This window comes from Rattus norvegicus, chromosome 5 (assembly GCF_021556685.1).
Source record: "Rattus norvegicus strain SHRSP/BbbUtx chromosome 5, alternate assembly SHRSP_T2T, whole genome shotgun sequence".
In the NCBI taxonomy this organism is placed as follows: Eukaryota; Metazoa; Chordata; class Mammalia; order Rodentia; family Muridae; genus Rattus; species Rattus norvegicus.
The window spans coordinates 134,626,049-134,645,993 of record NC_141538.1 but is presented as its reverse complement, the minus strand read 5'-3'; the positions used below and the strand labels follow the sequence as shown (position 1 = coordinate 134,645,993).

Genomic DNA, 19,945 nt, shown 5'->3' with positions numbered 1-19,945 from the left:
ACACTGGGCTCCAACCTCATAGGTAGCAATGAATAGCCTAGTAAGATCACCAGTGGAAGGGGAAGCCCTTGGTCCTGCCAAGACTGAACCCCCAGTGAACGTGATTGTTAGGGGGAGGGTGGTAATGGGGGAGGATGGGAAGGGGAACACCCATAGAAAAGGGGAGCGGGAGGGGTTAGGGGGATGTTGGTCCAGAAACCGGGAAAGGGAATTACAATCGAAATGTAAATAAGAAATACCCAAGTTAATAAAGATGAAAAAAAAAAGAAAAAGAACCAGTAGAAAATCACCTTAGAAACTTATACATAGTACATAACACCCTTAAAATACTTTTCAAAGATAATATTTCTTTAAAGAAACTTGCATTTCTGTGTACATATGCATCCATACATCTACACACAGACACACACACACACACACACACACACACACACATTTCACATCATAGTAACTCTGACTGGATTGATAATTTTCTATTAAACTTTTATGTTCTCTTCTGTAAAAAAAAAAAAAATAACTCGAACGAATCAGTAGCCTTCCTCTACTCAAAGAATAAACAGGCTGAGAAAAAATTAGGGAAATGTCACCCTTTACAATAATCCCAAATAATATGAAATACCTCGGAGTGACCTCTAACCAAGCACGTGAAAGAGCTATATGACAAGAACTTCAAGTCTCTGAAGAACGAAATTAAAGAAGATCTCAGAAGATGGAAAGATCTCCCATGCTCATGGAGTGGCAGGATTAATATTGTATAAATGGTCATCTTGCCAAAAGCAATCTCCAGATTCAATGCAATTCCCAACAAAATTCCAACTCAATTCTTCATAGACTTAGAAAGAGCAATTTTCAAAACCATTTGGAATAATATAAAACCCAGCATTGCGAAAACTATACTCAACAATAAAAGAAATTCTGGGGCCATCACCATCCTTGACCTCAAGCAGTATTACAGAGCAGTAGTGATAAAAACTGCATGGTATTGGTACAGAGACAGGCAGGTAGATGAATGGAATAGAATTGAAGACCCAGAAACGAACCCACACAACTATGGTCACTTGATCTTTGACAAAGGAGCTAAAACCACCTAGTGAAATAAGATAGCATTTTCAACAAATGGTGCTGGTTCAACTGGAGGTCAGCATGTAAAAGAATGCAAATTGATCCATTCTTATCCTGTACAAAGCTCAAGTCCAAGTGGATCAAGGACCTCCACATCAAACCAGATACACTCAAGCTAATAGAAGAAAAAGTGGGGAAAAGCCTCAAACACATGGGCACCAGGGAAATTTTCCTGAACAGAACACCAGTGTCTTATGATCCAAGATCAAGAACAGACAAATGGGACCTCATAAAATTTCAAAGCTTCTGTAAGGCAAAGGACACTGTCATTAGGACAAAATGGCAGCAAACAGATTGAGAAAAGATCTTTACCAATCCTACATCTGATAGAAGGCTAATATTCAATATATACTCTAGAAGTTACACTGCAGAGAGCCAAATAACCCTATTAAAAAATGAGGTACAGAGCTAAATAAAGAATTCTCAGCTTAGAAATATCGAATGGCTGAGAAGCATGTAAAGAAATGTTCAACATCCTTAGTCATCAGGAAAATGCAAATCAAAACAACCCTGAAATTTTACCTCACACCAGTCAGAATGGCTAAGATCAAAAACTCAGGTGACAGCAGATGCTGGTGAGGGTGTGTTGAAAGAGGAACATCCCTCCATTGTTGGTGGGATTGCAAACTGGTACAACCTCTCTGAAGTTAGTCTGGATTTTCCTCAGAAAATTGGACATTACAGTACCTGAGGACCCAGCTATACCACTCCTGGGTATATGCCCAAAAGATGCTGCAACCCTTCACAAGGACACATGCTCCACTGTGTTCATAGCAGCCTTATTTATGACAGCTAGCAGCTAGAAAGAACTCAGATGTCCTTCAACAGAGGGATGGATACAGAAAATGTGATACATCTACACAATGGAGTACTACTCAGCTATTACAAACAATGACTTCATAAAAATCATAGGCAAATGGATGGAACTAGAAAATATCATCCTGAGTGATGTAACCCAATCACAAAAAAAAAAAAATCCACACATGGTATGCACTCACTGATAAGTGGATATTAGCTCCAAAGCTTGAATTACCCAAGATACAATCCACAGACCACATGAAGCTCAAGAAGAAGGATGACCAAAGTGCAGATGCTTTAGTCCTTCTTAAAAGGGGGAACAAAAATACTCATGGGAGGGGAAATGGAGCAGAGACTAAAGGAATGGCATTCAGAGCCTGACCCACCTGGGCATCCAGCCCATATACATACAGCCACCAAACCTAGACAATATTGCTGATGCCAAGAAGTGCATGCTGACAGTAGCCTGATATAGATGTCTCCTGAGAGGCTCTGCCATAGCATGACAAATACAGAGGCGAACATTCGCAGCTAACCATTGATCTGAGAATGAGGTCTCTATTGGAGGAGTTAGAGAAAGGATTGAAGGAGCTGAGGGGGTTTGCAACCCCATAAGAACAACAATACCATCCAACCAGATCTCCCAGGGACTAAACTACCATCCAAAGAGTACACATGGAAATACCCATGACTCGACCTGCATATGTAACAGAGGATGGCCTTGTTTGGCACCAATGAAAGGAGAAGCCTTTAGTTCTGCCAAGGCTGGACCTCCTCCCGCCCCATTATAGGGGAATGTCAGGATGGGGAGACAGGAAGGGGTGGGTGCTTGGGTGTGGAAAAAGGGATAACATTTGAAATGTAAATAAAAAATCCAGTAAGAAAACTATAAAAAAAAGTTAAATCCAATAAAAAAAGAAAAAGAAAAAGTCACAAAGTATACACTACACAGTAGGCCTGTAAGTTAATAATGGCACAGACACATGTCAAAAGCATAGACAAACTTCCATTGTAGTCGAGGTTAAAAAAAATAGAATATGTGAAGATCTTATCAAAGGATGACGTTCTTACTCCAATTATCTCCTCTGGAGAGTCTGCCCAAGGTTATAGCATCAAATGAAGACAATCCCCAGACACAGCAAGGTCTGGGTGATAAGGCAAATGGGTCGTCAAGCTGGCCTGAACCTTGTCTTCTGCTGAAAAAGTCAAAGTTGCCCTCCCTTTCTCATTCCATACAAAGTTATAGCTGCACCGTTGTCTTATTCAGTACCTCTCCTTTTGTGTCTGTTCCCAAAGGGCTAGGACCTCCAGCAAACACTTGTAAGGTTGTTCTGGGGGAATCATGCACTTGTCTTGATCTATGAAGATGATACCGGGATGGCAGTAAGAGTGTGCACTGTAGTTTGAGGACATTCAACCCTCAGACTGTTGTAGTATAATCAAAGTGAATTTAATAGTCTAAAGGGGAAAACAAATGTGGACATGCACACACATGCATAGCTCTAAATAAGATGTCTCCAGCCAATCCCTCCTCCCAGAGCTCAGGCAACCCAGAAGAACAGGAGGCAGAGGAGCTGGAGAGACAGAGGCAATGGAGGACACTAGGAGAACAAAGTGCCCTAAAACAAATGAGTCAGCCCCTATGAACTCACAGAGACTGGAGTAGCAGCCACAGGGCCTACATGGGTCTAAACTGAGTCCTTTACATATATAATATAGCCTCTAGTTTAGTACTTTTATGGGGCTCCTGAATGTTCAGCGTGAGTCTTTTGGGGGGGATCTCTTTATTTTTCTATTAGCATGTCCTACTTTGACGTGATGGTTTTCATTTTATCTTACATATTATTTTGTTCAAAAAAAAAGAAATAAAGAAAAAAGCCAGGAGAAGCCCTGCAGGTTGACCAACTCTGCTGCCATCCTGGTCCATCTCTACAAGCTGCTGAAGCATGTGGAGGAGAGGTCCTGCAGAAACAAGTGCCATCACTGAATAGGACCAGTCCTAGTCCCTTGACTGGGGCCAGGTTGGAGCTGCTGTAGCTGTAGCCTGTGCTGCTGCCCTGCTGGGAGACGGAGGGAGGGTGCACAGTGGTGCTTCTGCACGCTACAACACAAAGGTACTGCCAAGTGAGCCCCGGGGAGGCCAACTTTGAAGGTGGGGAAATGTGCAGCAGCCTGTAACTTGCTCAGAACCTGCCCTCAGATGCCTGCCTAGCTGGGAGATCATCACCCTGACACTGGGCACAGCAGGACATCAAGAAGAGTTGTGAAGAGGTATTTTCCTCTCAGCCCCAAGCTCCCAGAATAATGATTCAGTCTCAAAATATATTTATAAATGGCTAGGACTTATAGCTAGGTTCATTCCCTGACTAGCTAGGAATTTAAGATAACCCATTTATACTAATCTATATTCTACCATGTGCCTGGTTACCTCACTCAGGTACCATATGTCTGCCCTCCTCACATTCTCTTCCCATGCCTTGCTCTATCCCAGAATTCTTTCTGCCTACCAGATGTCCCACTTTCTAGTCTACCCTTTCCTATAGGGCAAATGTGTTAGTTGACAGGTGATGCATCCATACAATACACAGGATATTGCCTCTATAAAGAGTCCTGGCAGTGGTCTCATATTTATGCTGCAACAGAAACCTTAAGCCTTGATCCAGACCAACAACTCGTTGCAATGAAGGCTGTGTGTTACCACCAAAAGATATCCATGGTCTATGCTGCTGCCTGAAGCCATGGTGAAGTCATGGGCCAGGCTCCAGCTGGTAATCATATTAGTGTCCTTCACTAGTAGGTCATGTTGACATCCTTGGCCTCTGCTGCTGCTGGGGGCTATCATGGTGTCTGTGGCCCATGCTACAACAGAGGACCATGTTGATGTCCATTGTCTTTACTGCCACCAGAGACCATGCTAAGACCCATGGCATGTGCTCACTTGAGGCTGGAGACCATGTGCATGTCCATGGCCCGTGCTAGCACCAGAAACCATGTGCAAGTCCATGATCCATGCTACTGCTGTCTGTAAAGGATAAGGAAGCTGCTTTTGGAGTAGAATCAATGACTGCAGACTCACAGGTGAGTAAAAGAGACCTAAGAGCCTTCAGTGACAACCCTTACCCTCACCATACCCCACCCCTTGCCATAAGAAGTAACAGCCAGGACAGGAAACTATCAAACAGAGTTCTTAAGGAGAATGATATGGATACTAAAACATAACTCCACAGTTGATGGCTTCTGGCAGGGCATGGGTGGGCAAAGATTCAGTATCTTTACGCAGCTGGACACTGGATGTTTGACAAAGCTCCCGTGAGTATATAGGCAATACAAGTTGTACTATCATTTTTGTCCTTTCCTCTTTTTGGGGAGGGGGGCATGGAGGAGGTCACAAAGTGGGAGAGGGGGTGCTCGCTTCCACAGCACATATACTAAAATTGGAACAATACAGAGAAGATTAACAAAGTGGGAAAGGGAACTGGGGAGGACTTGAAAGTGAGTGTGATTGGGGTAGATGATATGAAATCCACAAATAATTGCTAAGATATAATTTTTAATAAAAAAGAATAATTTAGTGCCAGCAAGATGGCTCAGCAGATAGAAAGGCTTGTTACTCAACCCTTGGCCACAGACATCTAATCTTAGCACTTTTGTGGCAAAATGGTAGTGGAGTGAGCACAAGAGACTCATCTGAAACAGAACACCAGAGACAACAAAGAGACTTGGAGAGAACCAGTTCCTAGGAAGTCATCCTCTGTGCATGCAAACACACATGAACAACAATAATTATTAAACTTCTTAAAATAACTTACAGATTATTTGCACAGAACATCTGCTTATTCTCACTCTACAAAAATATGAGAAGTCTCAGATTTAGACCAGGTTAGCAAAAATGTATTTTCCCAATAGTGTTGTAAAAGAGTGACAATTTTAAGAACATTTCTGTATTTACTTTGAAAGTTGAAGAAATTCATTTCCTGATCAGCTTCAGGATCATTGTAACTAAAATGTGTAAAGCTGGATTGTTTGAAACAGGAAAACATACAAGATCAATAAAGACTGAGGCAATCATTGCCGAGACAGACAGACAGACAGACAGACAGACAGACAGACAGACAGACACAGAGAGACAGACAGCGAAAGAGACAGAGAGAGAGAGACAGACAGACAGACAGAGACAGAGACAGAGAGAGAGACAGAGAGAGACAGACAGCGAAAGAGACAGAGAGAGAGAGAGAGAGAGAGAGAGAGAGAGAGAGAGAGAGAGGCGATTCTCCCCTCAGCATTCCTGTCCTGGCTTATACCATTGCTCAGTAGTCACAGGAGCATCTCAAACCCTCACCCTGTTATTTATCAGTCAGCCCAAGGGAACCAGAGACCAGAGCAGGCAAGACCTGAGGCTGAGTGCAGTCAGGACCCAGAGGATAGAGCAAGGAGCTTCACAGTCTCCAGCACATTTATCATGTCTTCCCTATGAGAGACAACACACATCTCTCATGACTGGGTCAGGGAGCCCCACATAAGGGGAACCTGAAAAGAGAAGGCACTAAAAGTTACCAGCAGAAACTGTTCAACAGAAGGTTCGAGAAAGCCAGGGATGGAGACAAGCAGAGGCAGGAGGATGCTTCTGAAACTCTTCCTAATATAACACAACAGAAAGTATAAAATAACAATATGAGGTCCAATTGAAGCCACTTCCCCCCGGAGTCTGTGGTGGCAGCTTCCTTGCCAAATAAAGTCTGTCTTCAGAAGTTGGGATGGGGGTGCGGACGTCAGGAGTGGGGACGTTGACAAGGAGGAAAATAGGGAGTTTGTAACTGAGATGCAATCTATTGCTCAGGGCTGTAACTCCAATGCTACCATACATCTGCCTTAGCATAAATAAATGGGCTGATTGTATCTGAATAATAGAAATACTCTGTATCGGTGTGCCTCTTCCCATCTCCGGGTTTGGTGCTCTCACATAGCTCGAAAGGGGCAATGGTGGACCTTGGTGCACACTAGAAATCGGGATGAGGAACAAGGGCAAAAATTCGCACAGTTTGGCAGGCCATACTGCACATTGATAATTGCCATACCCTCCTCGGCTCCCACACCTAGTTCCTGTGGCTGCTCATAGATTTCCAGAATGGGAAAGCAGGTCATTTCGCACAGCGGTTTTTTTCTTTCTTTCTTTCTTTCTTTTTTTCCCATGACAAGCAAAAGAAATAATTACCTCAGCCTGAGCATTATTTCAAAGTCTAAATTCAGATCTTCCGAGATTGGAAACTGTCAGACTTAAAATAAGACACCCCGGGAAGGTACAAGAAGTCTGCCTGAATTCAAGCGTGAATGGATAGCGCGGATTGGAAATCCCGAAGGATCATCATCTTCTTCCCAGGCAGGAGCTGCCCCTCCTCCCCCTCAGCTACTGGGGAGGGGGTTGGGCGATTCATATCAGCTCCAGGCTAGAGAAAGCTATCGGCTTCCCACCACCAACCACCATATCCTTCACCCACCCATCCACTGCCCGCAGGATAACGAGCTCAGAGTGATGGAGGCCTCCTGGCTGGAGAATCGCTGGGCGCGGCCCTTACACCTGGCTTTGGTGTTCTGCCTGGCGCTGGTGCTGATGCAGGCCGTGAAGCTCTACCTGAGAAGACAGAGGCTGCTGCGCGACCTACGCCCCTTCCCGGGTCCTACCGCCCACTGGCTCCTGGGACACCAGAAGGTAGATGGAGGGAGGGGCGCCGCAGGATGCTGCAAAGGAAGCCCGTAGCACAGCCGCTGCTTCCGTAGGACTCCCAGCCCGGGATTGGGGGAGGGTGGGGTGGCTCTCAGCTCCTCTGCAGTACTAGGGACTCTCGCATCCCCTAGGAAAGGGTTGCTGGGCGGGCGGGGGGGGGGGGTATTTGGGAAGCCTGAATATCATCATCGTAAAAGAACTCTAGGCCTATTCAGTCTCCAGTCACCTTGTTATGTCTTTTACGTGCATTGTTTAAAACTCAGTTTGTTCTAATTCATCCTTTAAACTGTAGAAAATATGCAAAAGCGAATGCAATAGTTGGCCCCCTTGATTCATTCAGACCAGAAAAAAAAAAAATGTCTTTTTAAAACTTCCTGTAAAGGAGGGAGTGGCCGCACTCCATTGCATTGTGGATACTGATTGAAGGTTTGCTGAGTGCATGGAAATCGGTCACTTGTTCCGTGTCTCCAAATCCACTCCCTACCCAGACCGATAAATTCTATCAACCCGCTGGGAGTAACAGCTGTATATGTGTGTGTGTGTGTGTGTGTGTGTGTGTGTGTGTGTGTGTGTGTGTGTGTGTGTGTTCAGTTCTAGGTCTACAAAAAGAGAGTTTTTTCCCTGACGGGCCCAAGTAAGGTACAGACTTGAGCACTAAGAGAAAATGAAACTCCTGGGTTGGGAGGGATGATGTCCCTCCTCCTAGGATTCCCCGAGGGGCTGAGACAGAAAGAACTGCTAGCTGTGAGGGGTCTGCACAAACTCTCCAGGAATGGGTGAGCTGGAAAGCTTGCATTGGGGGAGGGGGGGTTGCTCCTCAGCTTCCTAGACTATATCTCTGCCATGTACGTTCCCATTTTCCATGTGCTGACTCAGGGTCTCTTCAAGTACATGAAGATGCAGAATAAACCACACTTCTCTCTCTCTCTCTCTCTCTCTCTCTCTCTCTCTCTCTCTCTCTCTCTCTCTCTCTTCCTTTTTTTCTCTCTCTTTTCCTTGTCAATATATTTTGATTGTTTGGGAGTTTGGATGTAAGGTTTGATATGACAGTCAGTCACTATAGCCCAGGCTGTCCTGGAACTCACTATATAGCCCAGACTGTCTTCAAACTTACAGTGATCCTTCTGTGTCCCGGAGTCAGTTGTCCCATCCTGCAGGACAGTCAATGAGGGTGCAGAGGGTACCTGGAAGAGAATGGGGGACAAGGGATGCGAAGAAGGACGCCAAGACAAGAGCCTGATCAAGGCGACAATTTTATTTTTTCTCAAGGCTGAATTTATACCATAACAGGGGTAACAGAGAGAGGAGGGAAGTGGGAAACATTTGCGCAGGCCAAGGACACAGCTCTTGTGGTCAGCTGATGTCAACAGGATGTTGGTTTTTCAGAAAGGTTGCAGGTTCGTCATATCATTATTCATCCTGACCACCAGATTTGTATTAGTCTTCTGCAACTGGCTGGGGATTTTCTATGAACCCAGTCATACTTACCTCTAACTATATTAACATCAATAATGAAGGGTTTTAAGGGCTTTGCTCCCAACATCTCCACCTTCCTTATAGTCAAATGAAAAGGTGACCAATGGCCTCGCTGTCCTGGAATGAGCCCCTCAGGAACTGTGTCTGTCTTAGGTTGGAGTGATATTTGTCACATGGCCAAGAGAATTTCATGACCAGGGTCCGTCATGGGATAAGGCAGCAGCTAATGGCGGCCCTCCTGTCTTAGGCCCTTTATTTGTGAATATATCACTCTCTTACCCATCATTGACTGTCCAGCTCAGCACGCAGGGGTTTGTTGATGTTTCAGCAAAGGCATCAGGACAGCAGGCCGAAAAGAATGTTGGCCTCATTTGGCTGAAGGACAAAAATGTCCTTGCCTGGGCTGGGAGATGTGTAGGTGAGCTTGGCCCTCACCAAAGGCATCCTCCATAGCTAGGCTATGATAATATACCTGAATAGGTTTTGCTGCTATATTATCTATCTGTTGTTTAATAAAGCTAGTTAAATGATTAAATGCCCAAGGGCCAAAAGATATAAGCAAAAGAAGGCCTACTATGGGGCCCAACAGGGAGGAAAGCAGGGTGGACAACCAAGGGGAGGTGGAGAACCAATTTTGATACCAGCTCTCAGCTTTTTCTCTTTTTCGTTTTCTCTTTTCTAAGCTGTCTCTGACCTATTTCATGCTTTCTTTAACCATATTCTAAGACATAAGAAGTATCCAAGCACTGCCTTTCTCTCACAAATCAGAATTCACTGTGATTGCCCAACGTTGGGAAATTAAAGGTAAAAAGCCAATCAGAAATAAGTATACTTGTTAGCATGTATGGTTAATGTAAAAGAAGGGCCAGACAATTGTTCTTTTTGATTAACTTTTGACTCTTAAAGACAGTGTGGGTCAAAATTAAAATAGCCAGATATACTTAAAACACTGCTCCATTGTGGATAGATGTGGATGTTTAAAGATTGAATGAATTTATATGATTGTAAATGTTAACCGTGCAATATCACAGAAGGGATGCCACCAGGCAAGGAATTACAATTTTAACTGATATTAAACATCTTAAATAATTTGGAGAAACCTCAGCACTGAATTATAACCATCAGGAGAAAAAATAAAGGCATACATAGGTATCCCGTGCATGTCATGTAAGAAATAAGCAAACCCCAAGTCAGTACGGTACAGTAACAATGAGTGAAAGTTAAATAATATGTTGATACATAGAAGGAAAAGGTAACACATTGACTGCCATTGTTGAAATTCTTAAAATAATTCCAATAGACAACTCAATTTAGGTTCCTGCAACAATCATAATTGCATTATCCAAAAAGCCAAACCCTACAAAAGGTATCGCACTGTGGAAGAATCCATATCTCAGCTGTCCTGGAGTGGGTGGCAGAGCTCCCTGTTTTTCTTGTATGATGGCAATGGACTCGAAGCGGTGCAGTTCTTTGAGCAAGCAGCTCCTCTCGGTGGAGTGCAAGCTGTAGATGAAGTCGCGTGCACCCTGCTCTGTGTTCAGCGCTTCCGTGGGCTCCTTCTTGGGATGAGTGCCCAGAAGTCGGGGAATAGGAATGCACAGGCTCTTTTTTTTTTTTTTTGGTTCTTTTTTTTTTTTTTTCCGGAGCTGGGGACCGAACCCAGGGCCTTGCGCTTCCTAGGCAAGCGCTCTACCACTGAGCTAAATCCCCAACCCGCACAGGCTCTTTTAATAACTTTCTGGTAAATATAACCCCTGTATCAGCACCTGATTGAAACATTCTAAGACCCCAAGTATAGCCACGTAGCCAATCCTGGTTTCGACCCGTGGAGGTAAATTTAATATGTAGGGAGATGCACCATCCCCTTGTTTTAGAATTGGAACCTTCACAACAGGAGTCTGGGACATGCATATTAGTAGGATGGGAGGTATTATAAGTCAAACAACGCAGTGTATTAGGTGAAAAATTTCTTAAGAACAGGGGAAAGGGGCCAGGCAAGAAAGCTAGGGGGTGGCTGGGTGAGAGCTTGGTGAAACAACCAGATCAGGTGATGAATAGCATTCAGTCACACCACTAAATAAGGAAGCTTTCTTGGGATGAAAAGGCCAGTGCAAAAACGAGCACAAGCTTTGTGCCTGTGACACAGAAAGGCGAGCAGAGGGGCAGCTGCAGTCTTGTTACCGGCTGTCTCTCTGGACTTAGATTCTCCCTTAAGGAGTACCTCCCTTCAGTGTCAGCTCAGTGGCTCTGCCTCTCAAGAGACCCAGCCTCTGAAGGACGCCAGGCTTCCAGTAAGAACTAATAACAAAAGGGTGGAGAGATGGTTAGGACCTGGGTGCTAGATGCCAAACGGCTGACAAAAGAATTGTATGGCTCATCCGCTCCCTGGAGCACGTTGGTGAGCGTGGAAGAAAAGCCAGATTTAGGGGGGGGAATTTTTTTTCCAGGCTGTCAGACATGCCTGGTGACCTTGAGCCAAGCGATCAGGAGAAAATAGCATTTGAGCCTCTAGTGTTGAAGGGAGGCTCGCACAGGGTGGTGTGATCTGAAGAAACCTTGGGTATCAGAGAGTAAGCTATAGTCAGAGATAACTGGCTTGCCAGGAGCTATAAGGACTCTTTCCACTGTCGTTCCTGAAGCAGGCGTCACAGTTGAGCTGGGCTTCCTGCATCTTATATCCAATAAAGAGGTTGCTAACAGGAGTACTACTGATCTTCAATAGAACTACAGCCCTCTCCGTGCCTCTCAATTCCAGGACTTCAATAGCAGCCCTTCACCAAGCTGTCTCACTGGGTTAGAGGTCCCTGGGAAAGAAAACATTGATCCTGACCTTGGCCACAGCCTCCAGTTGGAGTGGACTTTCTCCCAATATCATCCCAGGGTAAACACAGCCAAAGCCTGTTCCGAATTCTGACTGGCAAAACAAAGTTCCTCTCAGTCTGCTGTAGACTCTTTCTGGAACTACTTGAGGGGCTCCCCTTCCCCCTAACCCAGTGCATTTTGACCACAGGGGCAGGAACTGGCTGCTGTGGGGATAGTCTTAAGGATATCATTAATAAGAGACCAGTAACTGAAGGCAATGACTAGAATTTTTTCAGGGCCAAAAGTCTTATAATCGTCTTTAAAACAACCACTGACTCTGCACTATCTTTTTGTATCAATTGGTCCCTCCTGGGGGAACTATGGACAAATATTTCCTACAAAGTCTAAGAATCTCTTAAATCTTTTTTTCTTAACCCTATTCCTCATGTCTTGAATGACCACTTTGAGTTCTGTCACAAAAGGTGACTGTAGAATGCTTGTCCCATCACTCACCACTGAGATCTGCGTCATCTGGGAGAAACATACCAAGTGGCTGAACCAAGGTTGGGTGGTCCACTGTAGCCAGGGGATGAGGGGGAGCAAAGGGCTCCAAAGGGGGAGCAAAGACTCGGAGGAAGAAGGGAGACAGGCCTGTCTGTTCATGGGGGATGACATTCTCCCCAGAAGACCCCCCAAACAGCCACACGTTGGGCTCCAGTTGCCCTGTCCAGTTGTTTTGGCCTATCCTGCAGGACAGTCAACGAGGGTGCAGAGGGTACCTGGAAGAGAATGGGGGACAAGAGACATGAAGAAGGACGCCAAGACAAGAGTCTGATCAAGGCGGGCTGGAGAGATGGCTCAGTGGTTAAGAGCACTGGTTGCTCGTCCAGAGGTCCTGAGTTCAAATCCCAGCAACCACATGGTGGCTCACAACCATCTGTAATGAGATCTGATGCCCTCTTCTGGTGTGTCTGAAGACAGCTACAGTGTACTGATATATAATAAATAAATAAAATCTTTAAAAAAAAAAAAAAAAAGAGTCTGATCAAGGCAACAATTTTATTTTTCCCAAAGCTGAATTTATACCATAACAGGGGTAACAGAGAGGCGGGGGAGTGAGAAACATTTACACAGGCCAAGGACACAGCTCTTGTGGTCAGCTGATGTCAACAGGATGTTGGTTTTTCAGAAAGGTTACAGGTTCGTCATATCATTAGTCAGCAGGAAGTTGGTTTCTCAGAAAGGTTACAGGTCATATCGTTGGGCATCCTGACGTCAGATGTATTTCTCAGCAAGGTCACAACTTTGTCATATCATTAGCCATCCTGACCACCAGATTTTCATTAGTCTTCTGCAGCTGGCTGGGGATTTTCCTTGAACCCAGTCATATTTAACTCTAACTATACTATTAACATCAATAATGGAGGGTTTTAAGGGTATCACTCCCAACACTTCTGCCTCTGCCTCCTAAGTGCCGGGATCACTGTCATGAGCCACCACTCTTAGTGACCACATTTTCTCCCTTCATTGATCCAACAGTATACACTTAGGCTGACTCCTAAGTCAACCATTATAAATTAGAAATACATGCTGCAGTGAATATACAAGTCAGATGTCTTAATGAAATAGTAATTATTTATTTTGGGCATATTCAGAAGATGGATCATTGAATTTTTTTAGATTTATTTATTTCATTTTGTATGAGTGTTTTGCCTGAATGTGTGTATATACACCATGTATTTGCCTGGTACCCACAGAGATCAAAAGAGAACATCAGACTCTGGAGCTTGTTATGGATGGTTGTGAACTGCCGTGTGGGTTCTGGGAACCAAATCCAGGTCCTCTGCATTAACAGTAAATGCTTTTAACTACTGAGTAATCTGAACAATCTGTTATTAATCTGACTGTCACAATTTTAGTTTCCATAAGTTCTGTCTTCTCCTCCATTTGTTCTTCCACTGATCACCTTATATTACATAAACATACCACACTTTGACAATAGCCATTTCCCCCCTCCCCCACTGCACACACACAAGGTTTCTCTGTATAGCCCTGGCTCACAGAGCTCAATCTGTAAACCAGGCTGGCCTTGAATCAGAGATCCACCTGCCTCTGTCTCCCAAGTGCTGAGGTAAAGCTATGCACCACTACCACCCAGCAACAATAACCATTTCTTCTATTATTATTAATTATTATTGTTACTGTTATTATTATTATATTTTTATTTGCTTTTTACTTATTCACTTTACATCCAGTTCACTGCCTCTCTCCTGGTCACTCCCTCTCACAATCCTTCCCCTATCCCCTTTCCCCTTCTCCTCTAAGTGGATGGGACCCCACTGGGCATTGCCCCCCCACCCCCTGGCTCTTGAAGTCTCTGTGAGGCTAGGTGCCTCCTCTTCCACTGGGGCCAGACAAGGCAGCCCAACAAGAAGAACATACTTGACATACAGGCAACAGCATTTAGGATAACCCCCACTCCAGGTCCCATATGAAAACCAAGCTGCACATCTGATATATATGTTCAGGGAGGCCTAGGTATGTTCTTTGATTGGTGGTTCAGACTCTGAGATCCAAGTTAGTTGATTCTGTTGGTCTTCCTATGCAGTTCCTATCCCCTTTGGGGGCTGCAATGCTTCCTCCTATTCTTCCATAAGAGTCCTCCCCAAGCTCCATCCAATGTTTGACTGTGGGTATCTGCATCTGTGTGAATCAGTTGGTGGATGGAGCCTCTCAGAAGACAGTCATGTTAAACTCCTGTCTGCAAGAAAAGCAGAGTATCATCAATAGTGTTAGATTGGTGCTCGCCCATGGGACGGGTCTCTAGTTGGGCTGGTTATTGGTTTGGTCATTCCCTCACACTCTGTTCCATCTCCAATCCCTGCATTTCTTGTAGACAGGATAAGTTTTGGATCAAAAGTTTTGTAGATGGGTTGGTGTCCCTATTGCCACCTGGGCTCCTGCCTGGCCATGGGAGGCAGCCTCCCCAAAAGCCATTTCTTAAGCTCAGTATTCTTTGGATTGGCGATTTGAACTGAGTGAGATCAGAATTTTTCTAGGTGACTTTGGTTAGACTGACTAATGTGCCACAGTTCACATCAGGTTAGATAAAGGTTGACTGTTATTCTAAATGCCTTGGTCTCTTCTGCCTGCTGTTTTATCTTGATAGCTGGATAGCATGACCCTGCTTACCTCGTGTCAAGCTCCCAGGATAGCAATTGAGCAGTTTGTAAAACTCTCAGCCATATTTGCTCCACTCACATTGATTGACCAGAGCCATTCATCAAATCAAGTCCAGAGTCAGGGTGTAAGAGCACAGAGCACATTCGTATTCTATGTCATATCTCCCCTGATGTATCGGAGCTTCTAATAAATTTTTTCTAACCCCTGCATACTTTTGTTTCCTTTCTCTTCGTATATTGTTATCCTTTGCTGCCTAACAAGTTTTTCACAAATTTAGCAGCTTGAAACAACAGTTTTTATTTCATGCAGTTTATATAAGGGCTGGGGATTCAGTAGTGGCTTCCAGTTGCTGGGCAATGCTTACTCTGGGTCTCTAACAAGGTTGTATGGAGATGGCAAAGGCTGCAACCATCTAAAAGGCTGGATGGATGGAATGCTCCTCCAGGTTCATGCACATGGTTCCTGACAGGTCTTGGCAGCCTTACTTCCCCGTACTGGCTCTAACCTAGTTAGAACTTATCTGCCACCACTTCCGCTGAGAGTAATTAGTCACATCAACATATCCCGGTGCACTGTAAGAGAGGACAGCACAGAGGCAGGATCTTAGGGGCCATCTTGTTGGTGACTACCACAGTCATTTAGCTTTGTGTTTTGCATGATAGGGGCTGTCCTCAAATGTCATGTGGTTTGAGGCTGTATTTTCTTATCTTATGAGACACTGAAGAGGTTTGGAAGTCTTCTGCACTCAGAGAGAATTTTCCTAAAGAATAATATGTAAAAACCACTGTGAGAGGAGCAGAACTATCAGTATCTAGGTATCTTTTTACGGTTATGTAGAGAAGAATTGTCCTTTCTACTACGTAAGAGGATGCCTGGTGACTTGGCATTCTGGGAGAAAGGAGGTGCAGAGCTAGGATATCTGATGTGTTAGACAGCCTTTACCTAGGTCCCTATTGTAGTTCAGTGTTTTACTCTTAACTTTTACAGTGCCTGGTTTCTTCAAACCTCAAAGTTTCTCTGGCTTGGTTTGTGTAGAGAGCAAGCTCTTCTCATTAAGTCCCTTTGCACAACTGACATCTATGCTGCTTGAAGAAAGAGAGACCTGAGATCCCACCACCCCTCCTTCTAACCTGTTTCTTCCTTACACCTAACTCACTGTTCCTAGCCTTCTCCTCCAACTCCTGTTTACTCTGTATCTCTTCAGAGTTTGTTTCCAACTCCACACTTTCCAGAATTTAATTAAGAAGTTCTCAGTTGAAAGCTGGAAAAAAAAACCTGAAAATTATCCCACAGATCTGTTCTACCAACTACTGCTAATGAAGTGTTGAAGAGGTGATTCTCACAAAAAGCAAAAAAGTAACTTAGCTCCACAAGTTGAATTGTTGTGAATGTTCTAAGCGCTCCTGATCTCTGTCTCCTTGCAGACTGACCTGGGGAGATTTGCCTAGCACTATGGTTGGATTTGCTGCTTCGATTGTGAATGTCGTTGGATTTTGTACTATCATCTGTTTCTGCTTTGTCAGTTCTCAAGCTATTATCTAGTGTGCACACAAATGTTTAGTTACTCTGTCTTCTTAGTAGACTAATCTTGTTATTGCAAAATATTCCTTTTATTACGTGAGAATCCTTGCCTTAAAGTCTACCTTATCTCACATTAGTGAAGCTACACTAGCTTTTTTTGGTAATATGAACATGCTAGATCTTCCCAGGCATGTGGGGCCTTTTAAAACTTGTCTTTTGCCACTACATAGATATTTTTTTGTGCACCCTGGTAATGTTTGTCTTTTGGTTGGAAACCTTAGTTTATTACATACAATGTAACATGTTATTGACTTGTTCAAGAGATAAACTGGTTTAATATGTGAAAAAAACTGAAAACATATTTGTCAAAGACCAGCTTTGACATCCAGGGTAAACTGAGGCGAGGCAGAGAGTTGTTGACTGGGGCAAGTACGCTCCCGAGGGAGCCAACAAAGGAGGTAGCAAGGGACTGATGAAAAAACTCCTTGGGGCCAGAAAAGGTCCATAAAAAAAAGGAGAAAAGAAGGGAAAGTATCACACACACACACACACACACACACACACACACACACACACACACACACACTAGATGGATGAAGCAATGAAGCAAACTCCAATAACTCTTTATTCTCTCACAGTTTACATATTCCAGCAAAATCTTTCCATCTGTATAGAAATTACAATGTGACTACATTCTATTTTTCTTTTAGCGAATGATGATTTTTTTAAGTGTTTCTCCAATACCTTTATATGAAAAACATTACATAGTACAGGTTTTTTTTAAAAAAGCTATTTCCAAGAACCCACATACATTCACTACTAAGCAACCTGTTACAGATTAACAAAATGTAAGCAAGCAAGGTAATTTTCTCAGCCAGTTTTTCTTACTGGAAGGCTGCAATTTGAGGTTACAAAGAAATGAACAATCATTTTATTGTTTATCTTAAAAAGAATCTTACAATTTTTAAAAAAAAACTCATTAATCTAAACTTTTATGAAAAAACAATCCGTCGTTTCTACTTTAAATCCTCAGGGTGCACATCTACTCATTAACAATTTATTTTATTAAATCATATCAGGAAGCTGAGGGCAAATGGGTACAAAAAAAATCAATAATTACCTTGACTAACAGCCCAGCTTTAGCAAGAGAGGCACGGTTGCCATTGTCCTTGTTCCTGACCTTAAAAACTCCTTAGCTTAACTATTAAAAGTGTGCCTCTCTGAACTTGTAGTCCTCAGGGCTTTGCCTCTCAGAAGCATACCTATCATGATTGTGCTAACCGGTGGGCTGCATTCCATGAGTACTAATAGCATTTGTTGTTCTGCTCACACAGGACTTGACATGAGTCAGCTACTTCGTGAATTATGGTGTTCCATCATGACCATTCCAGAGTCAACAAGACCTTCACATTGTGGTCTAGATCTGAAATGTCTCCATAGGCTCGCGTGTCTAAACACCTAATACCCACATAGTGGCAGTTTGGGGAGGTTGGCTGGATAGACATAAGTCACTGGAGGAGGACCTTTGAGGCATATAGCTCAAGCCTGCTCCTAGTCCTGTTGTCTCTGTTCCCTGGAACTCCATGATCTGAACAATCCACAAACTCTTGTGTCAAACAGTGAGACATAATGCCATGCCTTCCTTGCGGTGATGAACTATATCCCCTGAAACTATGAGGCAAAGTCAATTCCTACCTTAAGTTGCTTCTGAATCTTCATTATCTGGTATGTTATCAGCCATCCATAAATGCTCTCTGTTTGTGAGTTGATAAATATTTACACTGTTAGAAAATATCATGATGGCTTGATGGTGGGAACATCAGCATCGTTTCAGGACCTAGGTCTTAGGATCTTGACCGTTTAGTAGACCTAGGTTTAGGTCCAGAGACCAGTTCATGGATGAGAGTAGTTGACTGATAACACACAGATTTGGAAGGTTATTTTCTACCTCTTCTGAGGATAAGAATAATAGTACAGCAAGTGGTGTGAAGTCACACAAGGAAGAATTTCAACAGCCTTAGGTTTCCTCCAAGGTGGAGATGCTCATGACTGTACTCAAATGTAGATAGGAATCCCAACCATACATGTATACAACATAAGTAGGTATAAGGAAATCTTATTTTCAGTAATTTTGAGGGAGTATGTAAGCCATTAGCAAGCTTGTCCCTGAAAGATATGGGTGAGAGAGATGGCTCAGAGGGTAAAGTCCTTAAAGCAAGAGGACCAGAATTCAGATGCCCAGAACCTATATAAATACCAGGTAGGTTTTGTTTAGAGACTCCCCAAGAATAAGAATGAAGGGGGTGGGGAGATAGCTCTACAATTCAGAGCACTTGTAGAGGACCTCAAAACCCAGATTCAATTCCCAGCACCCAAATGGTGGCTCACAATCATCTGTAGTTTGTTTCAGGGGATGCAGTACCCTCCTCTGGATTCTGAAGGCACCAGGCAGACAAAACTAGTATGCATACAAATAAATCTTTAAAAACTGAAGATAAAAAAGGAATGATTGAGTCCCCATATTAACCTTAGGCCTCCTCATGCATATGCAAACATATGTATGTATACCTCATACACTGGTGTGCTCACACACATTCAAATGTGTATATGCACATGTACACATATCACACAGATCTATGAGATATTTATATGAGAAAGAAAAGAGAGAGAAGCAAAGTTTCCCACTCTGGCAGTATTATTTATACTTTGCATTACAAATGCATGATAGCTCACTTCTATAACCATGCACTCGGGTGCCTGAGGCAGGATTTGGTGTGATTTCAAGGCCAGCCTGGGCCACATTATGAGCTCTTATCTCCACAAAAGAAAAGAAAAGAAAATCTGGAAGCTGAGAGGTTTGTCTATATGTTTGTTTCAAACTCCAGAAACCTGTATAAACGAGTGTTTGCTATTGCAGGAAAGAACTAGATGTTTTTGTAGAAGGAGTTGGCAGGTTTGTAGAGAGAAGTATTTGTTGTTAATGTCTTGAGAAAGAATCACTAATCCACTAATTGGCAGTTAGAGAACAGAAAAGGGAAAAGGAACAGTGAACTAGGCAGTGGCCATGCTCAGTTTACCAACAGAAAACTTCTAGTAGCTTCCAATATAAGAAAACAAACTGTCCAGCCATGCAGCTCTACCTCTCTCCTAGACCTGTGATGTCCTCGGCAGGGGAGAAGAGAGTGAGAATTTCATCACCTCACCCCCTTCTGGGAAAAGCTCACAGGATGTGTCATACAGCAGGGATTGGGTCTGATGGTGGAACATGTATTCATACTGAAAAAACAAATACCCTAGCCTTGCTTAGGACATAATCCTCAA

At 43.5% G+C, this 19,945-nt stretch overlaps 1 protein-coding gene and 1 pseudogene across 2 annotated transcripts in view; both read left to right on the top strand.

Annotated features, from left to right (window-relative positions):
- The first annotated feature begins 5,324 nt into the window (after positions 1–5,324).
- Positions 5,325–5,380, top strand: LOC148005987 (U6 spliceosomal RNA; annotated as a pseudogene).
- Positions 5,381–7,021: 1,641 nt separating this feature from the next.
- Cyp4x1 (cytochrome P450, family 4, subfamily x, polypeptide 1) overlaps positions 7,022–19,945 on the top strand; it is a 31,708-nt gene continuing 18,784 nt past the window's right edge. The window contains exons 1-2 of one of the 2 annotated variants that reach the window (XM_087660371.1): positions 7,022–7,297; positions 7,433–7,627. In XM_087660371.1, the coding sequence (XP_087516497.1) occupies positions 7,451–7,627 (177 nt within the window). In that variant the 5' untranslated portion in view covers positions 7,022–7,297; positions 7,433–7,450. 2 annotated transcript variants of the gene reach the window in all.